The sequence below is a fragment of the Urocitellus parryii genome, chromosome 4, assembly GCF_045843805.1.
Source record: "Urocitellus parryii isolate mUroPar1 chromosome 4, mUroPar1.hap1, whole genome shotgun sequence".
Taxonomy (NCBI): Eukaryota; Metazoa; Chordata; class Mammalia; order Rodentia; family Sciuridae; genus Urocitellus; species Urocitellus parryii.
The window spans coordinates 127,642,414-127,663,423 of NC_135534.1; the positions used below are offsets into that span (position 1 = coordinate 127,642,414).

Consider the following 21,010-nt stretch of genomic DNA (forward strand, 5'->3'; position numbering starts at 1 on the left):
GTTAATAGTAATGCAGAAGCCAGATTTGATTAAAAAGAGAAGGTAAGATTGTGAAGCAGGGAAGACAAAAAAAAAAAAAGCTAGAAAAGAAAAAGAAAAGGAAAAGAAAGGAACAAATCAAGGGAGATGGAAAGAGAGAAAGAGATAATGCCAAAAAGAAGTCAATACTGTGTCTGTGGATGGAGAAGTACACATCGCTTCCCTCTGAAAGCGTCTCGGAGTCTTGTTAATACTGTCAGAGTGCAGGACAGCAGTGTCATGGCATCCAGCGGCAGTTAGGAGATGTTCATCCTCTTGACCCGTCTGAGGAGTGCGTTGGGAAGGATCGGTCTGGGGAAAAGGCCTTAGCCTAGAATATCCAGGTACACAGGAGATGCCTTGGCCAAGTTCTGAAGGAGGGTGTGGATGCCCTTGATGTTCTTCCTCATGTGGGGCTCTCGCTGCCAGCACCCCAGCATCAGCTCATATACCTCCTGGGGGCATGTGCGAGGTCGCTGCAGGACTCGGCCCTGAGTGATGCATTCTATCACCTGGATGGAAATCACAGACAGGAGAAAAAGCCATGCAGATGAAAGAAATGTCAGTGCCAAGAGGAGTCAAGGGAAGGCTCTTTTTAAAAAAAATTTTAAAAAGGTTCACACATAATAATTGCAACTCTATGTGGCATAGAGCATGACTAATACATATCTACAATGTAGAGTGATCAAATCAGGTAATTAGCATTCCCATCTTCTTAAACATTGATCGCATCAAAATACTCTCTTCCAGATCTTTATAAAATTAGATACTTAATATTATTTGCTGAAGATTATTTGACCATACCCAATTTTTCATTATTTTTCCCATTATCCATCTTCTGTCTGTTCTATCTCCCCTCTATCCTTTCTAACCTCTTGTGAGATATGACTTTTTTTTTTTTAAGGAGTCCAATCATTTTTTTTTTCAGAAGGAAGGCAGCAATTAGTATGGGTTGGTTTACATCATGATAAACTAGATTGGTTTATATCCATTTTTCATAAAACTGGTAGAGAAATGATTTATCTATGAGGAATGCTCCTCAAGAGGGACTCATGGAACCCAAATCACTCTTATGTTAAGGTGCTGAGTGACAGGCTACAGAAATAAGCAGGCATATTGGATAATGGAATTGGCTTAAAAAGACAGACATGGATCTGAGAAAGATGGGAGAAACCTCATAAAGATGCCAGCCTTCCATGTATGTGGGTTCCACATCTGTGGATTTAACCACTGCAGACCTAAAATATCTGGAAAAAATAATCACATCTGTACTGAACATGCATATGCTTTTTTCTTGGCATAATTCCCTAAACAATATAGTGTAACAACTCTTTATATTGCATTTGCATTGAATTAGTACTCTAAACAATCTAGAGATAACTTAAAATATATCATAACATGTGCATAGGTTATATGCAAATACTATATTCTACATAAGGGATTTGAGAATTCTAAATGTGGGTATTCATGGGAGATCCTGGAACCCATTCCCCATGGATACCAAGGGATGACGATATTTGCAAAAGAAATCAAATAGGAAAATGAAATGGTTGAGTTTTTCACTAATAGTTAATGTTCTCATGAAATGTGAAGAAAGGAAATAAATTTGCAACTTCATTGGAGCAAATTATAATTTATAAACAAAAGACCCAAAGTCTCACTGGAATGCTACATCTGCTATTTATTTACTACATGAGCAGCATGAAGTGATTCCTTAGTGCCATCATGGCGTTTAGGTGCACAGCAGGCTATTTGGAAAGTTCTGCCACCCCTAACACAGCCATGGAAGCCCATGCCCCGATTTCAGCCCAAGAGAAGGCCTCCATCCATCCAGGGGAATTTAGCCTGGGGAGGGGGGCTCTCGTGAGTCACTACACACCTCGTTGTTTGACAGCTGGTACCAGGGTTGTTTGCCGTAGGTGAAGATCTCCCACAACACGACGCCCAGGCTCCAGACATCACTTTCTGTGGTGAATTTCCTGTACATGATGCTCTCTGGAGGCATCCAGCGAATGGGCAGCATCGTGTGGCCACCGACCTGGCAGGAAAGGGACCAACAAAGACCATCAGTCACTCTGGAACCACATGTGGAGAGGAGTGGTGAGGAGACGTTTTTCTTTCCTTACTTGTTCTTATTAACTTTAATTGTTTATAAACACATAAGAGATCTATAATTTCCCCAAGCAACAGAGCAAAAAGTGAAGAATGGTCAAAACATTTTTTTTTCAAGTTATTTGCAATTATCTTTTTCTCAAAACCAGACAGGAGCAGAGATGATGATTAGGTGGATATTCAGCCTGCAAGAAAAACACACATGTACTTCTGTAAGGGGATAGCTCAATCATCTAACTAGCAAGATAACTTTGAAGGCTGAGGATATTAGCTAAGTGGTAGAGCATTTGCCTAGCATGCATAAGGCCCTCATTCAAACCTCATCCTGAAAGAAAGAAAGGAAGGAAAAAGAAACAAGATAACTTTGATCAGGACAACAAATAAAAATCCCAAATGACCTATCAGTGTCTGTTCTTCCTGGACAAGAACGAGGCTCCCTTCCACTTGAGGTATAACACTGTACACAGTGTTGACTAAAACATCCTCATCACAGTCTACTAGTGGCCAAGATGGAAATCATATTCCCATTTTACACAAGGTGACTGAAGTGCAGGTTGCTTGACAGGGAGACTTATTTGAGATTTCCCACTTCATGGAAAAAAGTAAAGAATTTCATTTTTAGGTTTGTAACACATCAGGGTTGTCTGATTTTAAAACCCTGAACCAATTCCTGCCTGTGGCCTGTATGTCCTCTTTCTCACCCTGCACCCACTTCCCAGTACCGCCAGCTTCAGGACACACTGATAACTGACAGCAGCTGGGGGGAGTTAAGCTACAGCAGGAATCAGGCCTCAGTGACAACTCTCAGCCCCCAAGTTTTTAGACTAATGCCACATCGAGTTTCTGCCCAATTCTAATTCTCAATATCCACTCATGACCCATTATAAGAAGGAAATAAACAGTGCTTAAAAAAATGCACTTGTACCCATGCTCAAGGAGCTGAAATGCCAAAGACATCCAATAAGCTTAGTGATTTCAAATGATGCTCTTAGTATCCAAGAAAGCACGACAGTGTGAAAGGAGGAGTTCCCACCCCATTCTCCAGACAATGGGTCCAAATGATAAGGAGAGACATAACTTACTGCCTAGGGTTAACATGGCCCATATTTTTCTGTTCAGCTCCTAATAAACCTAAAGCTCACAAAGGCCAAATTGTCTTCTTATCAGTGTGTTTGCTTTGTTCCTTCTTCCCCTAACAGCAGTGGAATTCAACATTCAGTAGGCACATGCTTTTCCTGTGGACCCACCTGGCATATCTGCAGGTAGTGACAACAATTCCCCTTAGGGCCAGTATTCAAACTGTGACCAGCATGACACAGGCACTGACCAACCACAAAGGATGTGGGCAGTGAATATCCTTTCTGTTCATGGCTGTTAACTCTGAGTGCCCAGGACTTTGGCAAAGGGAAGCTGTGCATGTATGTGGAAGATGCCACATTTCCAGATGCTCAGAAGAACTCATGGTACAGGGTAGAATGATCCCACCAGGTCTGGGCCACCATACAACAGCAGCAAGGAGACGACTGCTCTGTGGCCAATAGGGACAAGCTTCACCACTCCACAGAACTGGATACACATTGGTCTACATGGCATGAAAGGCTGCGTGCTGTGGCACACTTGCATGTCCAGTCTTCTTGCCACTCTCTGAAATCATACCTGGAGAGTGAGCTCTATACAGTTTAAAAAACATCTATCCACAGGAGAGGGGCATGAGAGAGGCTTGGCAGCTCGTCAAAGTTACCCAAGCAGGAAACAGCTGGTTGTGCTATTGGAACCTGGAGTTTCTCTCTGTGATCTCATTTCTCCAACTATAAACTGTGGGTAACAATATATACTTCATCATGTTATCATGAGGTATGCATTCAAGCAGACCTTTGTGAAAGTGCTTTATAAATCTTATGTACCAAATGCTTTCAAGGTGTTGGTTCCTTCTCCAGAACCTTTACTTTCTTATTTCTTCAATGGCAGCAGCCATTCTGCAGATAATATGGGGAAGAATCAACACATGATGACTCTCCTGTATTTCTCACTCAGCAGTGACCACGTGGCTTTGTGGATTGTAGCCCCCAGTGTACCAGGTGCTTTGCCCTGTATCACTAATAGCTAAAGAAAAACTTTTGTTTCCTCTAAAGGATAGAAAAAAGAAAAAAAAGACTCACATTTTGATTTACATGTTTTCCCATCTGATCATTTATTTTCTGCTTGTAGTCTCTTTGGGACAGATTTTTCACTTTAATTCTTTCAAGCATCTCTTCTGGGATTTCACACATGCTGTTATAAATAATGCTTTCCTTGTTCTGATGTCAAACGGGTGAGTGGTGGGACAATCTAATAAAAGTTCAGGCAGGGTTCACAAGTTTTCTCAACCCGTTTGGAACATTTTTGAACATTTTCTTTGCAGTTCTTTCCTTAGTATTTTGGAGCATGTCACAAGAGTTGGATCTCCTTTATCCCCCCAAAAAAGTCACCATTGTTATAAATAACAATCACATTCTTGCTGCAGACACTTGACAGCTTGAGCCACACAAAACCATACCCTGTGCAGCAAAACACACAATGAGACATTTGTTTTGTGTTGTACTACTTGGCAACTTGCCCTTGCATCCTTTCTTAAATATTTGTGAGATGGAATGTGATCTCAAGTATGACACTAGGAGTCAGAATTTCTACCCTTGGCTGTTCAAGATGTGACGGTGCCTCTCAAGCTCTTCTGTGGTCAGTTGAAGTGGGCTGCATGTTAGTCACTGAACTAGCCATATTAAACTGATGCAAGATGGGAAATCCAGTTGGCTGGAGAATTGATGTAGACTTGCGATTTTAATTTTCCTCAATCTAAGAGACTAGATTTCTAGTTCCTGCTGTGCTCTTACCCAGCTTTAGGAAAAAGTTTCGTTATATCTCACTTATATTCTTATTGTTCATATGTGAAGGATTACTTCTAGCACAAAACACTATAGTTCTGTAATCATCCACTACCACTTGGTGTCCACAATTATCCATCAACACACCTCTTACAAAGAATTCCTATTCAATTACCTCACTTGCATCTAACAGCTACCCTTTGGAGTAGATGTTGTCTTGCCTAGATATTACTAATAATACACCTAACATTCAGAGAATTTAAGTAGTTTACCTCAACCCAATGAACACTATTCATTCTGATGGGACACTCTGCCTTTCTACCTTCTCTATTCTCCACCACATGCTCTGTGGTCAGCCAGCAAGCCTCATGGTGGATCCTCACCCAGGCGGAACTTGCTTGTGCTGCTTGGAAGGTTTGCTTTCCTGCCCTTTCCCCTTACTCCTCAGAGAACTCTGAAAGGTAAGCTCAAATTCCACCACTTATTTATTTATTTATTTTGGTACCAGGAATTGATCCCAGGGATACTTAACCACTGAGCCACATCTCTAGCCGCCCCCTCCCCCGCCCCCAGCCTTTTTTTGTATTTTATTAGAGACAGGGTCTCACTGAGTTGCTTGGGCCTTCCTAAGTTGCTGAGGCTGGCTCTGAACTCTCTATCCAGCCTCCTCCAGAGATGCTGGGACTATAGGCCTATGCCACTGTGCTGGGCTAAATTCCACCATTTCAAGAAAAATCCCCTGCTACAGCTCAGTGACCATTCTAGTGCCTTTATGTCACCCTGAGAATAGAGCAGACACTCCCTTCTGCTAAAGGTTCACCTGCCTCAAGAGCATTGGACACTAATTAGTTATGTCTGGTAGGGGAGGAGGTGGTCAGTTAGTAAGCAAACCACATCTTCAAGTGGGTCTCTTGCAAGTGTTGCCATTTGGGAAGGAGTTCTCAAAATGTTCTTTCAAAGAGATCAGCCTCCACTACCTCTCTATCCATTCTCCAATCACTTCTCTAAAATCTCCATCAAACCAAATTGTAAATGGATGGAAACAGTCTTGCCATTCAATTAAATGCATAACCTTATAAAATGCAACCAAAACTACTGAGATTCACATGAGGTGCAGGGGCTTTTTAAGTTGCACAAGAAACCCTATTCCTTGATTTGCCATCTGTATAGTAGACAGAGGGACTGTCCATGGTATAGATCTAGGACTAGTCAATCTGGGAACAAAGTCTGGGAAGACTTCATAATACATAAATGTAGGAGTATACCAAGATGGTGACTCATATCCCATTTCTTCTGAGGCTGGAGAAAAAGGGGAGAAACCAAAAACGAATGTTAAGCCATTGAGGGCTGGGAAGGACTCCATCATTATTGACCATTAGGGCTGCTAATCACTGCAACTTGGGTAAACCAGCAATGCTAATGAGAACAATGTCTGAGGTGCAAGTGCAAAAAGAAATTCCACAGGACCTAAAATAAATCAAGCTGAGAAAAATAATGAATTGTTTTAAAACATCAAGAACTGTTCTTTTAGTCCTTAATGTTTATTTCCATGGCACCTCATAATTTTGGAAATGATATGTATAGGATGATCTGGTTAAAAACAAAAATAACAACTGTGTTTTAGTTAAAATACCTGGGTCTGAGTATCCTTTATATCTACCTGTTTGAAAACTATTTCAAAGATAATAAATCCTGGAAAAAATATGAAAAGGCCCTTAGCAAAACTGCCTGGAATTAGAAATCAATGACTTCATTATTTTAAAATCAAAGTGGACACATCTAATCAGTGTAACTATAAAATTTATTTCTTACCCAAGCAATTCAAAGTACTCACTCTTTGGTCATTAGGTCGTAAATTGTGAAAAATTCCCAGTGGCTTAACATGCAATTTATTTTTCTACATCAGAAAACTAGGATTTAGAAACTTGCTGAGCAGGTGTAAATATGACTTGGTGACCAAAAGAAGTGAAGAAGGATCTTTATCTCTCCACTATACATGCTGAGAATCTAGGTTCTTTCTCACTGTTTGTTGTTATTTATTTAATTAAATATAAAATGGTTCTGGGACAAGTTAATGAGGAATGCACAGTTCATTTTCCAGGGAAACTGGGAGACAAAAGAGGAGGTGAGGAGCTCAGCTCTTCCTCTTCTGTTGGGCTTCTCACAAAGTGCGCCCAATCATCCCCTGGTTCTCTCCTCACTGTCTCTTTTTATGTGCATCTGTATTGCCCCTCCCAGCCCATTCCTACTTCCGTCTTTCTTCTAATCTCCTCTCAAACCTCACTTGTACATTCCCAGTTCAAATGCTGCATTTTGTCTTGTCCAGTTTGTCTCTTTATTTCCCTCTTGGTCATGCTTACTCCTCCAACATTCATTCTCTCCCCAGAGCCTCCCTTCTGTGTTTACAAGAGGCACACCCGTAGACAGGAGCCTCTCTACACACCCAAAGCAAACGCCCCACTGGCTCTGAAACCACTGTTGATTTAAAAACAAGTAACTAAACTCACTAGCAAAGACCAATAATGCCTGGAAGGCGGCTTTTAGCTTGTGGTATTTACTCAATGAGTGAGTGATAACTTGTTTGGAAGCCAAACATTTTACTCCCTTGGCAACATGGAGGCCAAAGGGCAAGCCCCATTAAGAGATGATTAGTTGTCAGAAGCTTTTGGCTGCATTAAATATTGAAAGGGCTCCTAGAGCTCCTCATCACACCCATGCCTGACCAGCAGTTTCTCCTGATCTGTTCCTTAAAAATTCATGAACTCTGTAAACTTTAAGGGATAGCTGGACCTTATTGACTTAGTTATCATGTGTTGCATTTGAAATAGAAGATTAAAAACAGGAGACAGAGAAACAATGTCTGCAAAATCTTCCCCTTGGAGAAGACGCTAGAACCACTGTGTCAGTCTGTGGGTACTCTGTCACCATGTCCAGAAAGATGAGAATTATATTAGGAATTGAGCAGGTGATTCCAGGGTGGAGGCTACTGAACCAGGGGACACTTCCTGGGGAAAAAAACTCAGTCCTCTCTGCCTTGCCTCTGAGTAAATACGTCCTGGGGTGAGTGAGAAAGAATGCTGGTGTCTATTTGGTCACCCTCTCTCATAGATTAGGAATTGATTATAGATTAGGAATTGATTATTATTATTCCTAAAATTTCTGATATTGACAGCGTAGAACATCTTTCCTTGTCTTTTCCTATTTACAGTCACAATCTGGTCAGAGGCATAAGGGTAATGACTTAGTAACTTGAAGGCCAAGTATTTTTGGATTAGTCAGTGAGAGGACATACTGGACCTTATGGTTAACAATATTTTTCAAATACTTTCTTTCGTAATTAAATCTCTATTCTGCCAGAACAAGGCAAACTGTCATCTGTGTTAAAGGAAAAGGTCATAGATCTGTCATCAGTATGTCCCAATACTTGGATTCTAGGTGAACACAAAGGGCAAATTCAATGCATCATTTTCACTGAGGATTGATTTTGTCTGTATTTTACCATAAAATAATAATAATACAGGTAATATAAATGATAATAATACCTCAGGTTTGTATGACCAATTTTACTTTTTCACAGTACTTGCATATAAATTCATTCTACAGTAATCGGACTCACCCAAAATATTGTTACAAAGATTAAATAAATTGATATTAGAAAAGCTCCAAGATAGAAGCCAGATCAAAAGTCTATATAATTTTATTCATATGATATTACAGAAAAGGCAAAACAATAGGTCTAGAAAAATTATGGTTGTCCAGGACTGGGCGTAGAGGGAGGGTTTCTTTAATAGGGTTCTGTATCTTGATTGTGATGACAGTTAAATGATTGTTTGCCAGAACTTGTAGAACTGTATAGTAAAAAGTTATATCCTACTATATTATGTTTTAATGAATCTGACTTAAATAAATAAAGTTTTTAGAAGAACAACTCCTGGCACATAGAAAATGTGCAATAAATATTAGTTGCTGTTTTTCTACATTTTTGGTTATCCATTTATTCTGCTTTTATCCCAGTTTAAGAGATAAGGAATCTCTGGTAAAGTGACCAACTAAGTCCACACAGCCAGAAAGTGGTAGAATTTGCTTTCAAATGCCTGGTACTCTTTACATTTTTTACCTCAAGTCTGACTTGGAGTCAGATGCAGAGATGGGAAAAGGGTCTCTGCCTCCGCCTTCTTGGGCCACCATAACAAAGTACCACAGACTGGGTAGCTTAAGTAACATAAATTAATTTTCTCACAGTTCTGAAGGCTAGAAGACCAAGATGGAGGTTCTTCCCAACTCAGTTTCTGTTGAGAGCTCTCTTTCTGCTTGAAGAGGGAGCAAGACAGAGAATGAACCCTCTGTAGTCTTTCCTGATAAGGACACTAATCCTCTGGAACAGGCCCCACTCTTATGAACTTTTTAAAACATATACTTCTGTAAAAGCCCAGTATCCAAAAAACACTCACATTGGGGGTTAAGGCTTTGGATCTGGAATATCCCCCTAAGGTCCATGTGGTAAAAGCTGCTTCCCTTGGGTGGCATGATAAAGAGGTGGTGGGGCCTTTAGAATGTTCTGTCTAATGGGAGATCTTTAGTTCATTGGGGATATGCCCTTAAGGGACTCCAGTTCCTCCTTCCTTCTCTAAGTTGCTATTGCTGCCAATGGGACCTCCAAAACTATGAGCTAAAATAAATATTTTCTCCTTATAAGTTTCAGGTATTTTTAATGATGGGAAGTTGACTAATACAGGCTTCAACATATGAATTTTGAGGGGATACAAATAATGCATCATATACTCTCCTTGCCAATGTTCCCTTCTGATTCCTATGTGGTCTATGGCAGGCAGAACAGTTCTGAACACTAGAAATTAGATCGTTTTTAGCCAGAATCCAAATCTGTGATCATGACTTCAGATTCCCAAGGCCCCAAGTGAAGGTCCAACCCTTCTTGGGTAACTTTTGATGGTTTCCATATTACCAACTAACTGTGAAGTTGAGCAAATGGTTTAAACCTGCTGTTGTTCCATAACAGTTCTCAGATTCAGTTCAGCTCCCGTGTGAGCCTGTCCTCCTCCCTTCCTCATTTTCCTTGGGGATAGCTGAGGGAAAGCAAAGAAACCCTGGAACTCTCTAGTGAGGTGGAGACAAAGGTAGAATGGCTTTTGGACTCCATATTACCTCAGGTTACCATCCTCCTGGGTCCTACTGTTCCATGATTTAGGAAAGGCTGAATGTTACAGTTTAGATCTGGAATGTTGTCCAAAGGCTATGTGTTGAAGGTTTGGTCTCCAACGTAGCAGGTTTCAAAGGTGGGGCCTTGAATTAATGGATTAATAATTTTATGGCATTATCAGGAAGTGGTGGCAACTGTGGGAGGTAGGGCTGAGTTGGAAAAAGTAGGTCACTAGGGACATGCACAGGAAAGGTATTACTTGCCTCCAGACCCTTTCTCTCTCTCTTCTTGTTTTTCCACCTCTTTCTCTGCTTCCTGGCCGCCATGAGCTAAGCAGCTTTCCTTTGTCATGCTGTTCCACCATGAGGCTCTGCTGCACATCAGGCCCAAAGCAACGAAGCCAACTGACCACAGACTGAAAGCTCTGACACCATGAGCCAAAATAATTTTTTCTCCTCCAAGTTGCTTTTCCTCAGGCATTTTCCCCAACCCTACAAAGATGACCAACACACCTGTGCACTCTAGAAATGTGACTAAATGCAATCTAAAGAGTCCAAGACCCTTTTTCTTAAAAGTGATTGCAATTCATCCTATTTTATATTTGACTTTAATCAGAAGCAAATATGTCTTCTCTCAGTAAGGCATGCAACTGCTCTCAAGTGGACATCGAAGAATCACATTTGAATCATTCCTTGTAAGAATAAACAACATGCTCTTCCTTTTCTGATTGCTTTGTCTCCCCAGTAACTCTTATCAACCTAAATGGAGGAGTTTACTGAGTGAATCTGGAGCAGGATGAAGTATTTAAAAGGTACCAATATACCATGTTGCCTGGCCTGTGATTATTGAACTTATATATAACACAGCAATGAGAAGATGTACATTCCTACAATACACATTTTTTTAGCTGCCATTTTTTAAGTGTTCAATATTATTGACCTTTTTATATCATCCTAAGCATTAGCAAGAGACCATTTGAGTTTCAGTATTCAGGACCAAAGCATTGCACCCGTCTTGGTGAGAAGCCACAGTAACTGACAGAATGCTGAGCAATGGAGTCAGAAAGCAGAGGCAATGTATATTTATGTCATTGTCTGTGCTAAGGTGATTGTAACATTGGTTTAGTACTCAAATTTCAATTCGAAATTGTTCCTATGGAAATGATTCCAACAGGATTGTATTCCAAATAGTTTTTAGAAAGGGAAGAAAGCTATGATTAATCCATAGAATAGAAAAAAAAAGGAAAAAATATCTTCTGTTTTAGAAACAGCTGTGATTATTGTGATTATTGCTGCTCCGGGTGCACCATGTCCAGCAAGTGGAGAGTTCATTGGTCCCAACATTAACCTTGGCTTGTTAAATAACTCTGAAGACCCTGCCAGAAACTATGTCCCTCCATTAACCTTAAATGAGGACTTAATATATCAGATCCAGTTAAAAATGAATAAGGTCCTCCCTCCTCCCAGCTGGGGAAGTTCATTCAGACACAGGAAGTGTTGTCTGCATCCTTATGAGGATAACAATCACAGGAAAGTTGCTTTCTCTAGAGAGCTCTAAATGCCAGCCTGGCATCACTACGGTTATTTTCTGCTATTCCTGTGATACATGTAATGCATAGCAATTGTGACCTTGGCTATAAAGGGCATCATGAGTTCTTATGATGAGCTGAGAGTTAAGAAGTAATATAACACAAGTAATTCAATTACTGAGCACCTACTTTGTGTGCCCTGATTTGCGCTAAAGATGTAATCTTCCTTTAAAATCCATTTTTCTTGTACCTCTTTAGATATACTTACAGAAAAAAAAGATATCAATGAAACGTGCACATTTTACAAGAAATGGCCATTTTCCAATTTTGAAATTAGAGTTCAATTTCTAACCCGCAGCTTTTTTGTTCACAGTTGTGAATTGAGGAAGCTCAGTGTTACAGAACACCAGTGTGGGGGTAGCCCTGTGCTTCTCATACCTTTCTGTGAGTGTGCCCTTATACCCAAGAAAGATGTGAAAGGTTGAGGGAGTGAGGGGATAATTGGGATCATATCTGAGGGTAGCTCAGGTCTAATGGCAAGGGTGGCATTTTTAAAGAATCTTATATTTCATCTTTTACATCCGATATACTTGTTGCACTAGACTTTATACAGCATTATGAAAAGCAATATTTGTCCCTAAGTCATTTGCTGCGAATGATGCTTTAGAATCATAGCCTGTGTTTATTTTGTGGTTTTGTGAGTCTCTGGTCTGGGCTCACCATCTGTATTCAAATGCTACTCAGATTCCCATTTCAGAAGCATGGGTAGCAGAAGAGAATGGGCTTTGAGGTTGGCAGACTTGCTTCCTGATCTAGCTCAGCCACTTACTAACTAGGTGAACATAAATAAAGTACTTACTACGGTATTACAGTCTCTCCACTGAATCTCAAAAGAAATACATGCATAAGCCTTCACACTTCTCCACAGCCTAAGTTCTAAAGAGGCACACCACGTTCTAGAGAATAGCACTATGGCTAGGTCTAAGCAAAAGGAAATGCTCAGATATTAGGTTTGGGATAAGAGCCAAAACCCAACATCAAGATTCAAAATGTATTATGTTTCATGAACACACAAACTTACATATTTATAAAATATTAGTTATAATTAAAATTAATATCAATTTATAAAATTTATATGCAATATTTTAGGCAATATCTTTATTAATTCTGTTCATGAAACAAAATTTCATGATATGGAATTTTTCACTTATGGTGTTTTATTAGTGCTCAAAAAGTTATGAAATTTAGGACTTTTCAGATTTTAGACTGTTCATTAGGGATTCTCAAGCTGTATACCTAAATAATTTTCCCTATCTAGATGGATTTTAAGGCAAGATACTCAATATTATGGGTTTTCCGACAAATACATAGTTGATGACCTAGCAATCATTACCATTTACAAGTGGGGATACTGTGATACAGAAACCCAAGACCAGGGTCACAATCAGGATCCAAGATGGCAAAAGGAAGGCAGATGTTTCAAATCTATCAACCTTACCTGTCTGATTTTTTTTTTAAAGAGAGAGGAGAGAGAGAATTTTTAATATTTATTTTTTAGTTCTCGGCAGACACAACATCGTTGTTTGTATGTGGTGCTGAGGATCGAACCCGGGCCGCACGCAAGCCAGGCGAGCGCGCTACCACTTGAGCCACATCCCCAGCCCACCTGTCTGATTTTTGTATTTTATTTGGACTTCTCTGAGTCCAACTGGTGGCATGACCAGCTATACAAGCCATCTAAAGCCACTACCACAAGTTTTCCTGGGCCCTGTCCTCTGATCTTATGCAGAGAATTTGACAAGGACATCACACTGCTTGAGTTACCAACGCTTTCTTTTGTAGGAAGTTATGGGCTCTGGGAAGCAAAGTAGGTTTGACTCTGGGTCCTCCTTCCCCAACTGGAAAAGAGGAAGGGGCCTCAGGTAGACAGACCCTACTACTACCAGATCCTTCAGTAGCACAGAGGCATTCCTGTCTCAGAGCTCTGAATCTCTAGGACTAGAGTCATATCCCTCTTGGGACTTGAGCTTCAGAATTTATGCTGATGGTCTCTTAATCAGTACATGGGTAGAAGACCCTCTCCACATTACCTTGTTTTTCCTGATTATTTTCCCAATACTCTGTCAGTTATGTGATCACATTACTGCTGAGGTCGCCCTTTGACTCCTAAAACGATTTGAGCTGCCTTTAAGGAAAATAATCTGCCCTTGCAGTATTCCAGCAAAGAAAAGAAAACAGTGCATCCCCCTAAAGTCCTTGATGATGAACAGTCAGGATCCTTCCTTGGTCTTTCTTCCTGCTCCTTACTCCCACAGTTGGCCTCATCATCAATTTTCTGCATATTCCCTTCCAAGGTCTCCATGCTCTGAAGTCACACTTTGTTTTTACCAAAACTTCTCTTTAGGTACAGATCTCTGACATTTGGGAAAGTGTATTTATTACTTGAATTCATTTACAAAAATAGCTTTCAGGAAACACATAAAGGTCTTTTAGCACTAGTATCTACTGTCTGAACAGACTCAGGGAAATAATTCTCTTCATCCCTGAATTTGTCTTTGAAGACTAGAACACTCCAGAGAATGGCAAGGTTTAGACAGAACCAGCAATCTACTGCAAATGAAGTGAAAACTCAAGGGAAAGGAAGATAACTCCCATTTTAAGAACAATCGACTTTTGGAACCACCTTCCTTCTTTTCCAATGGGGTTCTGACCTCTGCTTATCTAAAGATTAAATGTCATCAATATTTCATACTCCTTTTGAATCCCTATTTTGCCCTCTCTCTTCCCATTCCCCTTAAATAGTAGGAACATCACTGCAGGTTTTGCTTGAGCTGAAACTCCTAGAGTCTTTATTAATACCTTCTTTTTCCTTATGCCAATTTCTAAGCCATCATCAGGCTCTTTCAGTCCCACCTGCAAAGCTTCCCTTGAAGGCAATAGCTCCCCCTCATTTCCATGCAGTCCACCTGGTACCAGCTGCCACATTCCTTCACTCATTCTGGGGTATGCTAGCTTTCACCTTTGCTTCCTGTAATCCATTCCCCTCTAGAGCAACTGGACTGTTCTTTTAAAAATGTAATTGGATCTTGTCACTCACCTGTTTACAATTCTTCCCTGACTACCATTGTACTTGAACACAATCCAAACATCTCAGCAAGACTCCTAAGGTCCTACCTGACATCCTGACATGGGTGAGGCTCACCTGTCTCTTAACCACCTACCACTCTCCTTACTCACCAAGCTCTGGCCACATTAATTTTATTTCTCTTCCTTCTTTATTGCACTTAGAACTAGCGAAAATTATTCTTTGTATTTGTTTATTTGTATCTTCTGTCTCCCTCGACTGGAGTAAGCTCCATGATTTTGATGATCTTGTTCTCATGATATCTGTAGAATTCAGAATAGTGCTAAGCACATAGTAGTAGGTAGTTGAGAAGTGGTTGAAATGAACGGATGAACAGATTTTTTAGCTTCCAATACACAACAGTCTATTTAGGGAATGTCATCTCTAGAAAGTTCCCCATTGCTATAACCTTCAGCTTTTCCTCCCTTATGGCCACACTACCCTTCTCCTGGAAGTTATCAGAGATTCAGCTCCAATCATCTGGCCTGCCCTCCTCTCTGTCACCGGATCTTGCTCTGCCGTTGGTAGAGGAAGAAGAGTAGGAAGATCTGCTGTTGGACTGAAGCCAGGGAATGGGTGCTCCTGGGATTCATAAATTGAGGCATGTCAACCCACAAAACAATCTTACAAAAGAGAGTTTTATAGAGAGAGGACGAATACAGAATATAGACGAGGGACTCAGGTATGTTGTGTGATAAATAATAAATATTACAGAATGTTCTTGTAATTTGCCCACAGTATTTATCACACAACATTCCTGACTTTCTAGTCTGTATTCTCTAAAAGTTCAAAGAGAAGGAACTTTGTTTCTGTTGAATCTCCATGCCTGGGACAGGACCTGGCATATGTTAGGCCCTCAATAAATATGTGTTGAATTAGTTAAGACACAAACGAACTAATGCAAGTAATGAAGTTCAAAAACAATTTCTCATGAACCAATTAGAGTCCTGCTTTCAAAGGGGACTCTAATAAAATTGGCAAACAAATGGGCTTCTGTAATACAAGTCAGTTAATTATTAGAGGGAAAAGAAAGGAGGGAGGAAGGGAGAAAGAAAAAAATAAAGGCAGAGAGACAGAATGGGAAAGGAAGGAAGGAAGGAAGGAAGGAAGGAAGGAAGGAAGGAAGGAAGGAAGGAAGGAAGGAAGGAAGGAAGAAAGGGAAAGAAGTAAAGCAGAGAAGAAAGGAAAAGGTTTTAAAGAAAGAAAGGAAACTGTTTCGCTTATACAAAGTAAATAAAATACCCAGACTGGCCCAGATGGAGATTGATAACCAAATAAAATGCCCAGACTGGCCCAGATGGAGACCGATGCATGGGGTCTAAGACAACTAACTTCTAATAAATAGGTCCTTCACTCTTATGATAGGTCCTTCACTCACTTTCTCCTCCCATTTATTTTTCTCTCATTTTGATTATGACTGCTCCCTCCATGCTGGCCCCCAGGATGCACTGCATCCCATTAATGCTCTCTCCTGTGTAGAAGCGTAGCTCTTCTCAGTTCACCTTAGCACAGGTCTACATGAGCTGGAAGGTTTTACTAAAATTTAGGGTAAAACCATAGAAAAATAAATACCGAGAACACAACAGATAGGACTGTGCTGATGCCGAGAGTCCGGTTTTCTGACTTTGTCCCAGCAGGCTTTCTGTTGGCCCTTCCAGGCCTGTCCTTGAGCTTGCTCTAACCCCCCTGCTACCTAGCACCCACCTCAGTTTCCCCTGTCCTAGCCTAGACTGGCTGGCCTGATGCTGAGGACATGATGTGAAGACAACCCTGCCTGTCCCCAGAAACTCCTTTCTGGACATCTGAGACCTTCATGGTCAAGACAAGAAGGTCAGATTCTGCTCTCTGTTCAAGCTGCCTTGGCTCATAGAAGAAGCTTGTCGAATGACACTCCTCTTGCCCTTGGGAATTACTTTGAGTAAAATGTAATTCCTGAGAGGTCCAACAGCAAGAGTCAGCTGGCCAGTTTTGTAGTGGGCAAACCTCTCAGAAGACGGGAGTGTTTATTTCTTGAAGAATGTGTAAAAGGCTCTGAACCATTTGCTGAACTCTTTAATGGTCACTTCATAGCCTCTCTAAATTAAATCACTAAAGTTGCACCATTATTTTAAAGTGGGAAAAGTGGTTATCCCTGGAGGGAAAAATTAGGTTTGGCAGAAGAGGAACCAAAAGTGAGCTTTATAAAGTCAAACCCCACGGAGAGACACTAATAGCACCTGGGAAGCTCTGCACGTCCACACATCAGAGCTTGCACCTGACATGAACTCGGAGCCTTCACGGGCCAGGTGTTTCATGATCCCCACTAATGAAAACCCAGCCAATCAGAACTGGCCTCATTCTGCTAGTTATCCTCTTGAGGTCTTCAGGAATTACAACCAGGCTTGCTTTGCATTTTTATCGCCCGTGTCTTCTGCTGGAAAACTGGGAGCTGGGCAATGGGGGGTAAGTGTTCATTTAGCTGGAGGGAAACAGGCAAAGGTGTGGCCTAAAAACCATCTTCTGAGTAATGAGGTGGTTTTACCAGGAGAATAATGTCTGGAGCTAGTCACCCAGGGCAGGTCAAGAAAAGGCGAGGGTAAATGGTAGACAGAATGTCTCAGGTTTGATGCAACCAGCTTTTTGACATGAATAGTCATTAACTGTTTGAATAATCAGATGAGGAAACCTGTGAAGCCCCCTTCTCTGTACATCTCTGAGGCTCTCCAATAGAACGCTCAGGGGATTTTTCTGTCCCCCTTAATTTAGAAATTCAAGCCTTCAGATGGGAGGAAAGGAGCTGTGTGTATCTCAAATTCTAGAGAATACTCTTTATCACTCAGGGCCCAGCATAACATCTGCCAGCTGGATTAGACTTCTGCCCCCCATCCCCCGACAAAAGCACTGGCCCTACAATAGCCCCCCACCCTAGATTCTTCTCCTTTTTCAGTGTGCATGGGAAGAAGAACTGGGAGTGATGGGGGGAGGGCTGAGCAGGAGAAATGGGACCACTTGTCTTTGTGTTCCTGAAGAGTTAATTCCTTTTCTTTCTCTCTCTGCTTCTCCTAGTCTTAACCTGAAACCAAGCAAAGGGCTTCAAGAGAATCTCTCAGAGAGACCAGGGATAACTTATGGAGGGGAGACATGGACCTCATCTTGTTTTGGAGCTTCTTCTTAGTCCATAAATCTGCCTGTGCTGCAAAGAAAAATGCAAGGGGAACGGAGAAAGGTGGCAGGGCTTAGCTCGAGCCAGAGAGCCTGCTGACCCACCATCAGCAGGGGCAAGTTTGTGTGAGTTTCTCAGGAATAAGTGAGTATTATGAAAGTCTATGTTTGAGATTTCTTGTCTGTACTCTGGCTGTCCAAGAGTGATCCAAAGATGTAAACCGAGAAACAGCTCTACCAAAGGAGAAGAACGAGAAGTAGAATATCTATCCTTTATCCTTTGGTTTCCCCTCCCAGCCTCTAAGCAATCAGGAACTAGCATCAGAGAAAGGAGAAAGGAGATGCTCAGGCTGTGGTCCTGGAAGAGGAGGTTTTCGATCTGATGTAAGAATAAAGTTTTAAATTAGGTTTGTTGGTTCCATAACTGAAGGTGAGGTGAAAGTTTGGGGATCCAGCTGAGATGGATATGCAATATTACTCCCCTGTTAGAATGACAACAATCCAAAACAATGACAATGGCAAATGCTGGTGGGGTGTGGGCAACAGGAGCTCTTCATTTGTTGCTGGTGGAATGCAGAATGGTATAGCCACGTTAGGAGAAAATTTAGCAGTTCCTTACAAATTCTTACCAAACAATTCAGGATTCGAACTCCTTGGTATTTATTTACCTGAAGGGAGTTAAAAATTTATGTCCATGAAAAAACCTTCACATGGTATCTTAATTCACAACTTCCCAAACCTGGAGGCAACCAAGATGCCATTTAGTAGGTGAGTGAATAAATTATGGTATATCCAAACAATGGAATACTATGCAGTGCTAAAAAGAAATAAGCTATCAAGCCATAAAAAGACATGCAGGAAACTCAATTGTATATTACAAAGTGAAAAAGCTAATGCAAATTAAAACCATTCTAATATTTCATCTCACTCCAGTCAGAATGGTAGCTATTATTCATACAAACAACAGTAAGTGTTGGCAAGGATGTGAGGGAAAAGGTACACTCATACACTGCTGGTGGGACTGCAAATTGGTGCAGCCAATATGGAAAGCAGTATGGAGATTTCTTGGAAAATTGGGAATGGAACCACCATTTGACCTAGGTGTCCCTCTTCTTGGTCTATACCCAAAGGACTTTAAAACAGCATACTACAGGGACACAGCCACATCAATGTGCATAGCAGCACAATTCACAATAGCTAAACTGTGAAATCAACCTAGATGTCCTTCAATAGATGAATGGATAAAAAAATGTGGCATATATACACAATGGAATATTACTCAGCAATAAAAGAGAATAAAATCATGGCATTTGCAGGTAAATGGATGGAGTTAGAGAAGATAATGCTAAGTGAAGTTAGCCAGTCCCCAAAAATCAAATGCTGAATGTTTTCTTTGACCTAAGGAGGATGATTCATAGTGGGATAGGGAGCGGGGGCCTGGGAGGAATAGATGACCTCTAGATAGGGCAGAGGGGTTGGAGGGAAGGGAGGGGGTATGGGGGTTAGAAATTATGGTGGAATGTGATGATCATTACTATCCAAAGTACATGTATGAAGACACGAATTGGTGTGAATATACTGTGTATACAACCAGAGATATGAAAAATTGAGCTCTATTTATGTAATAAGAATTGTAATGCATTCTGCTGTCATATATAAATAAAAAATTTACATAAAAAGTTAAATATTATAAAATTCCAATTATTTGACATTGTAGAAAAAGTAATACTAAAGAAATAGTAAAAATAAGGTTGATAGGGGTTGGGGGAGAGATGAATAGGTGTAGTAGAGAAAATTTTAAGATAAACTTAAGAGCATTGAAACTATTCTGTAGGGTACTATGCAGGTGGATACATACCATTGTACATTTGTCAAAATCCATAGAATGTGTGGCATCCTGGTGCAAAAATGGATGTTGGGTGATAAAGATGTGTCAACTCAGGTCCACTGACTGTAACAAATGTCCTACTCTGGACCAGGATGTTGACAGTGGGTGGTTGTGCATATGTGGGGTAGGGAGTAGATGTGAACACTCTACATTTTACTCAGTTTTGCTATGAACCTAAAACTGCTCTAATTGATTTTTATTTTATTTTATTTCATTTTTTAAAATTTTATTTTATGTTTAGGGTATACCATGGATTGAACTCAGGGGCACTCAACTACTGAGCCACATCCCTAGCCCTGTTTTGTATTTTATTTATAGACAGGGTCTCACTAAGTTGCCTAGCATCTCACTTTTTCTGAGGCTGGCTTTGAACTCCTGATCTTCCTGCCTCATCCTCCTGAGCCACTGGGATTACAGGCGTGTGCCACTGCACCCAGCTCTAATTGTTTTTAAGTGTTAAAATGAGGGTGTGGGCTATGGCAGTGACTAAGGCTCTATACTCAGGCTCCTCATGTATATAATTTGTTCTAATTAGTTATACATGACAGTAGAATGTATTTTGACATATCATACATAGATGGAGTATAACTTCTTATTCATCTGGTTGTACATGATGTAGAGTTACACTGATCATGCAATCATACATGCACATAGGGTAACAGTGTCTGATTTATTCTGCTACCATTCCTACCATCATGCCCCCTTCCCTCCCTTCACTCCCCTCTGTATAGTCCAAATTACCTCTATTTTCCCCCTACACACTGTGAATTAGCATCTGCATATCAGAGAAAACATTTGGCCTTTGGTTCTTTGGGATTGGCTTTTTTTCCACTTAGTATGATATTCTCCAGTGCCATCAATTTACTGGCAAATGCCTTAATTTCATTCTTCTTTAAGGCTGAGTAGTATTCCAAGGCTCTTCTAGTAACATGTTTTCATGTTCAAAAAAATTCAGGAAAGGTGGTGGCCAGCCCTGATCTGTCCACACTGTTTTCACTGTAATTTGTTGGTTTGTGAAGTCTGTTTTGGAGAAACCAAGAACCTAGTCAATAAGCAAGAAATGTGGCTTGGTGGAAACCAACCAAGAAGACAGAAGGGTGGAAATTGGCATGGAGTGGTCCTTCCCTGTGGCAAAGTTCCTGGGACAGGAAGTCCTCTCTCAACAGGAAACAGGAAATGA

General features: G+C 40.7%; 1 protein-coding gene across 3 annotated transcripts in view; it reads right to left on the reverse strand.

The window, feature by feature from the left end:
- Nucleotides 1-344: 344 nt before the first annotated feature.
- The window catches only part of Ntrk2 (neurotrophic receptor tyrosine kinase 2), a 352,936-nt gene continuing 332,270 nt past the window's right edge, over nucleotides 345-21,010 (reverse strand). For all 3 annotated transcript variants that reach the window (XM_077797810.1, XM_026410618.2, XM_026410617.2), the window contains 2 exons: nucleotides 1,898-2,056; nucleotides 345-530 (listed from right to left, as the gene is read on the reverse strand). In XM_077797810.1, coding sequence (XP_077653936.1) covers nucleotides 345-530; nucleotides 1,898-2,056 — 345 coding nt within the window. The remainder of the gene's footprint in view (nucleotides 531-1,897; nucleotides 2,057-21,010) is intronic.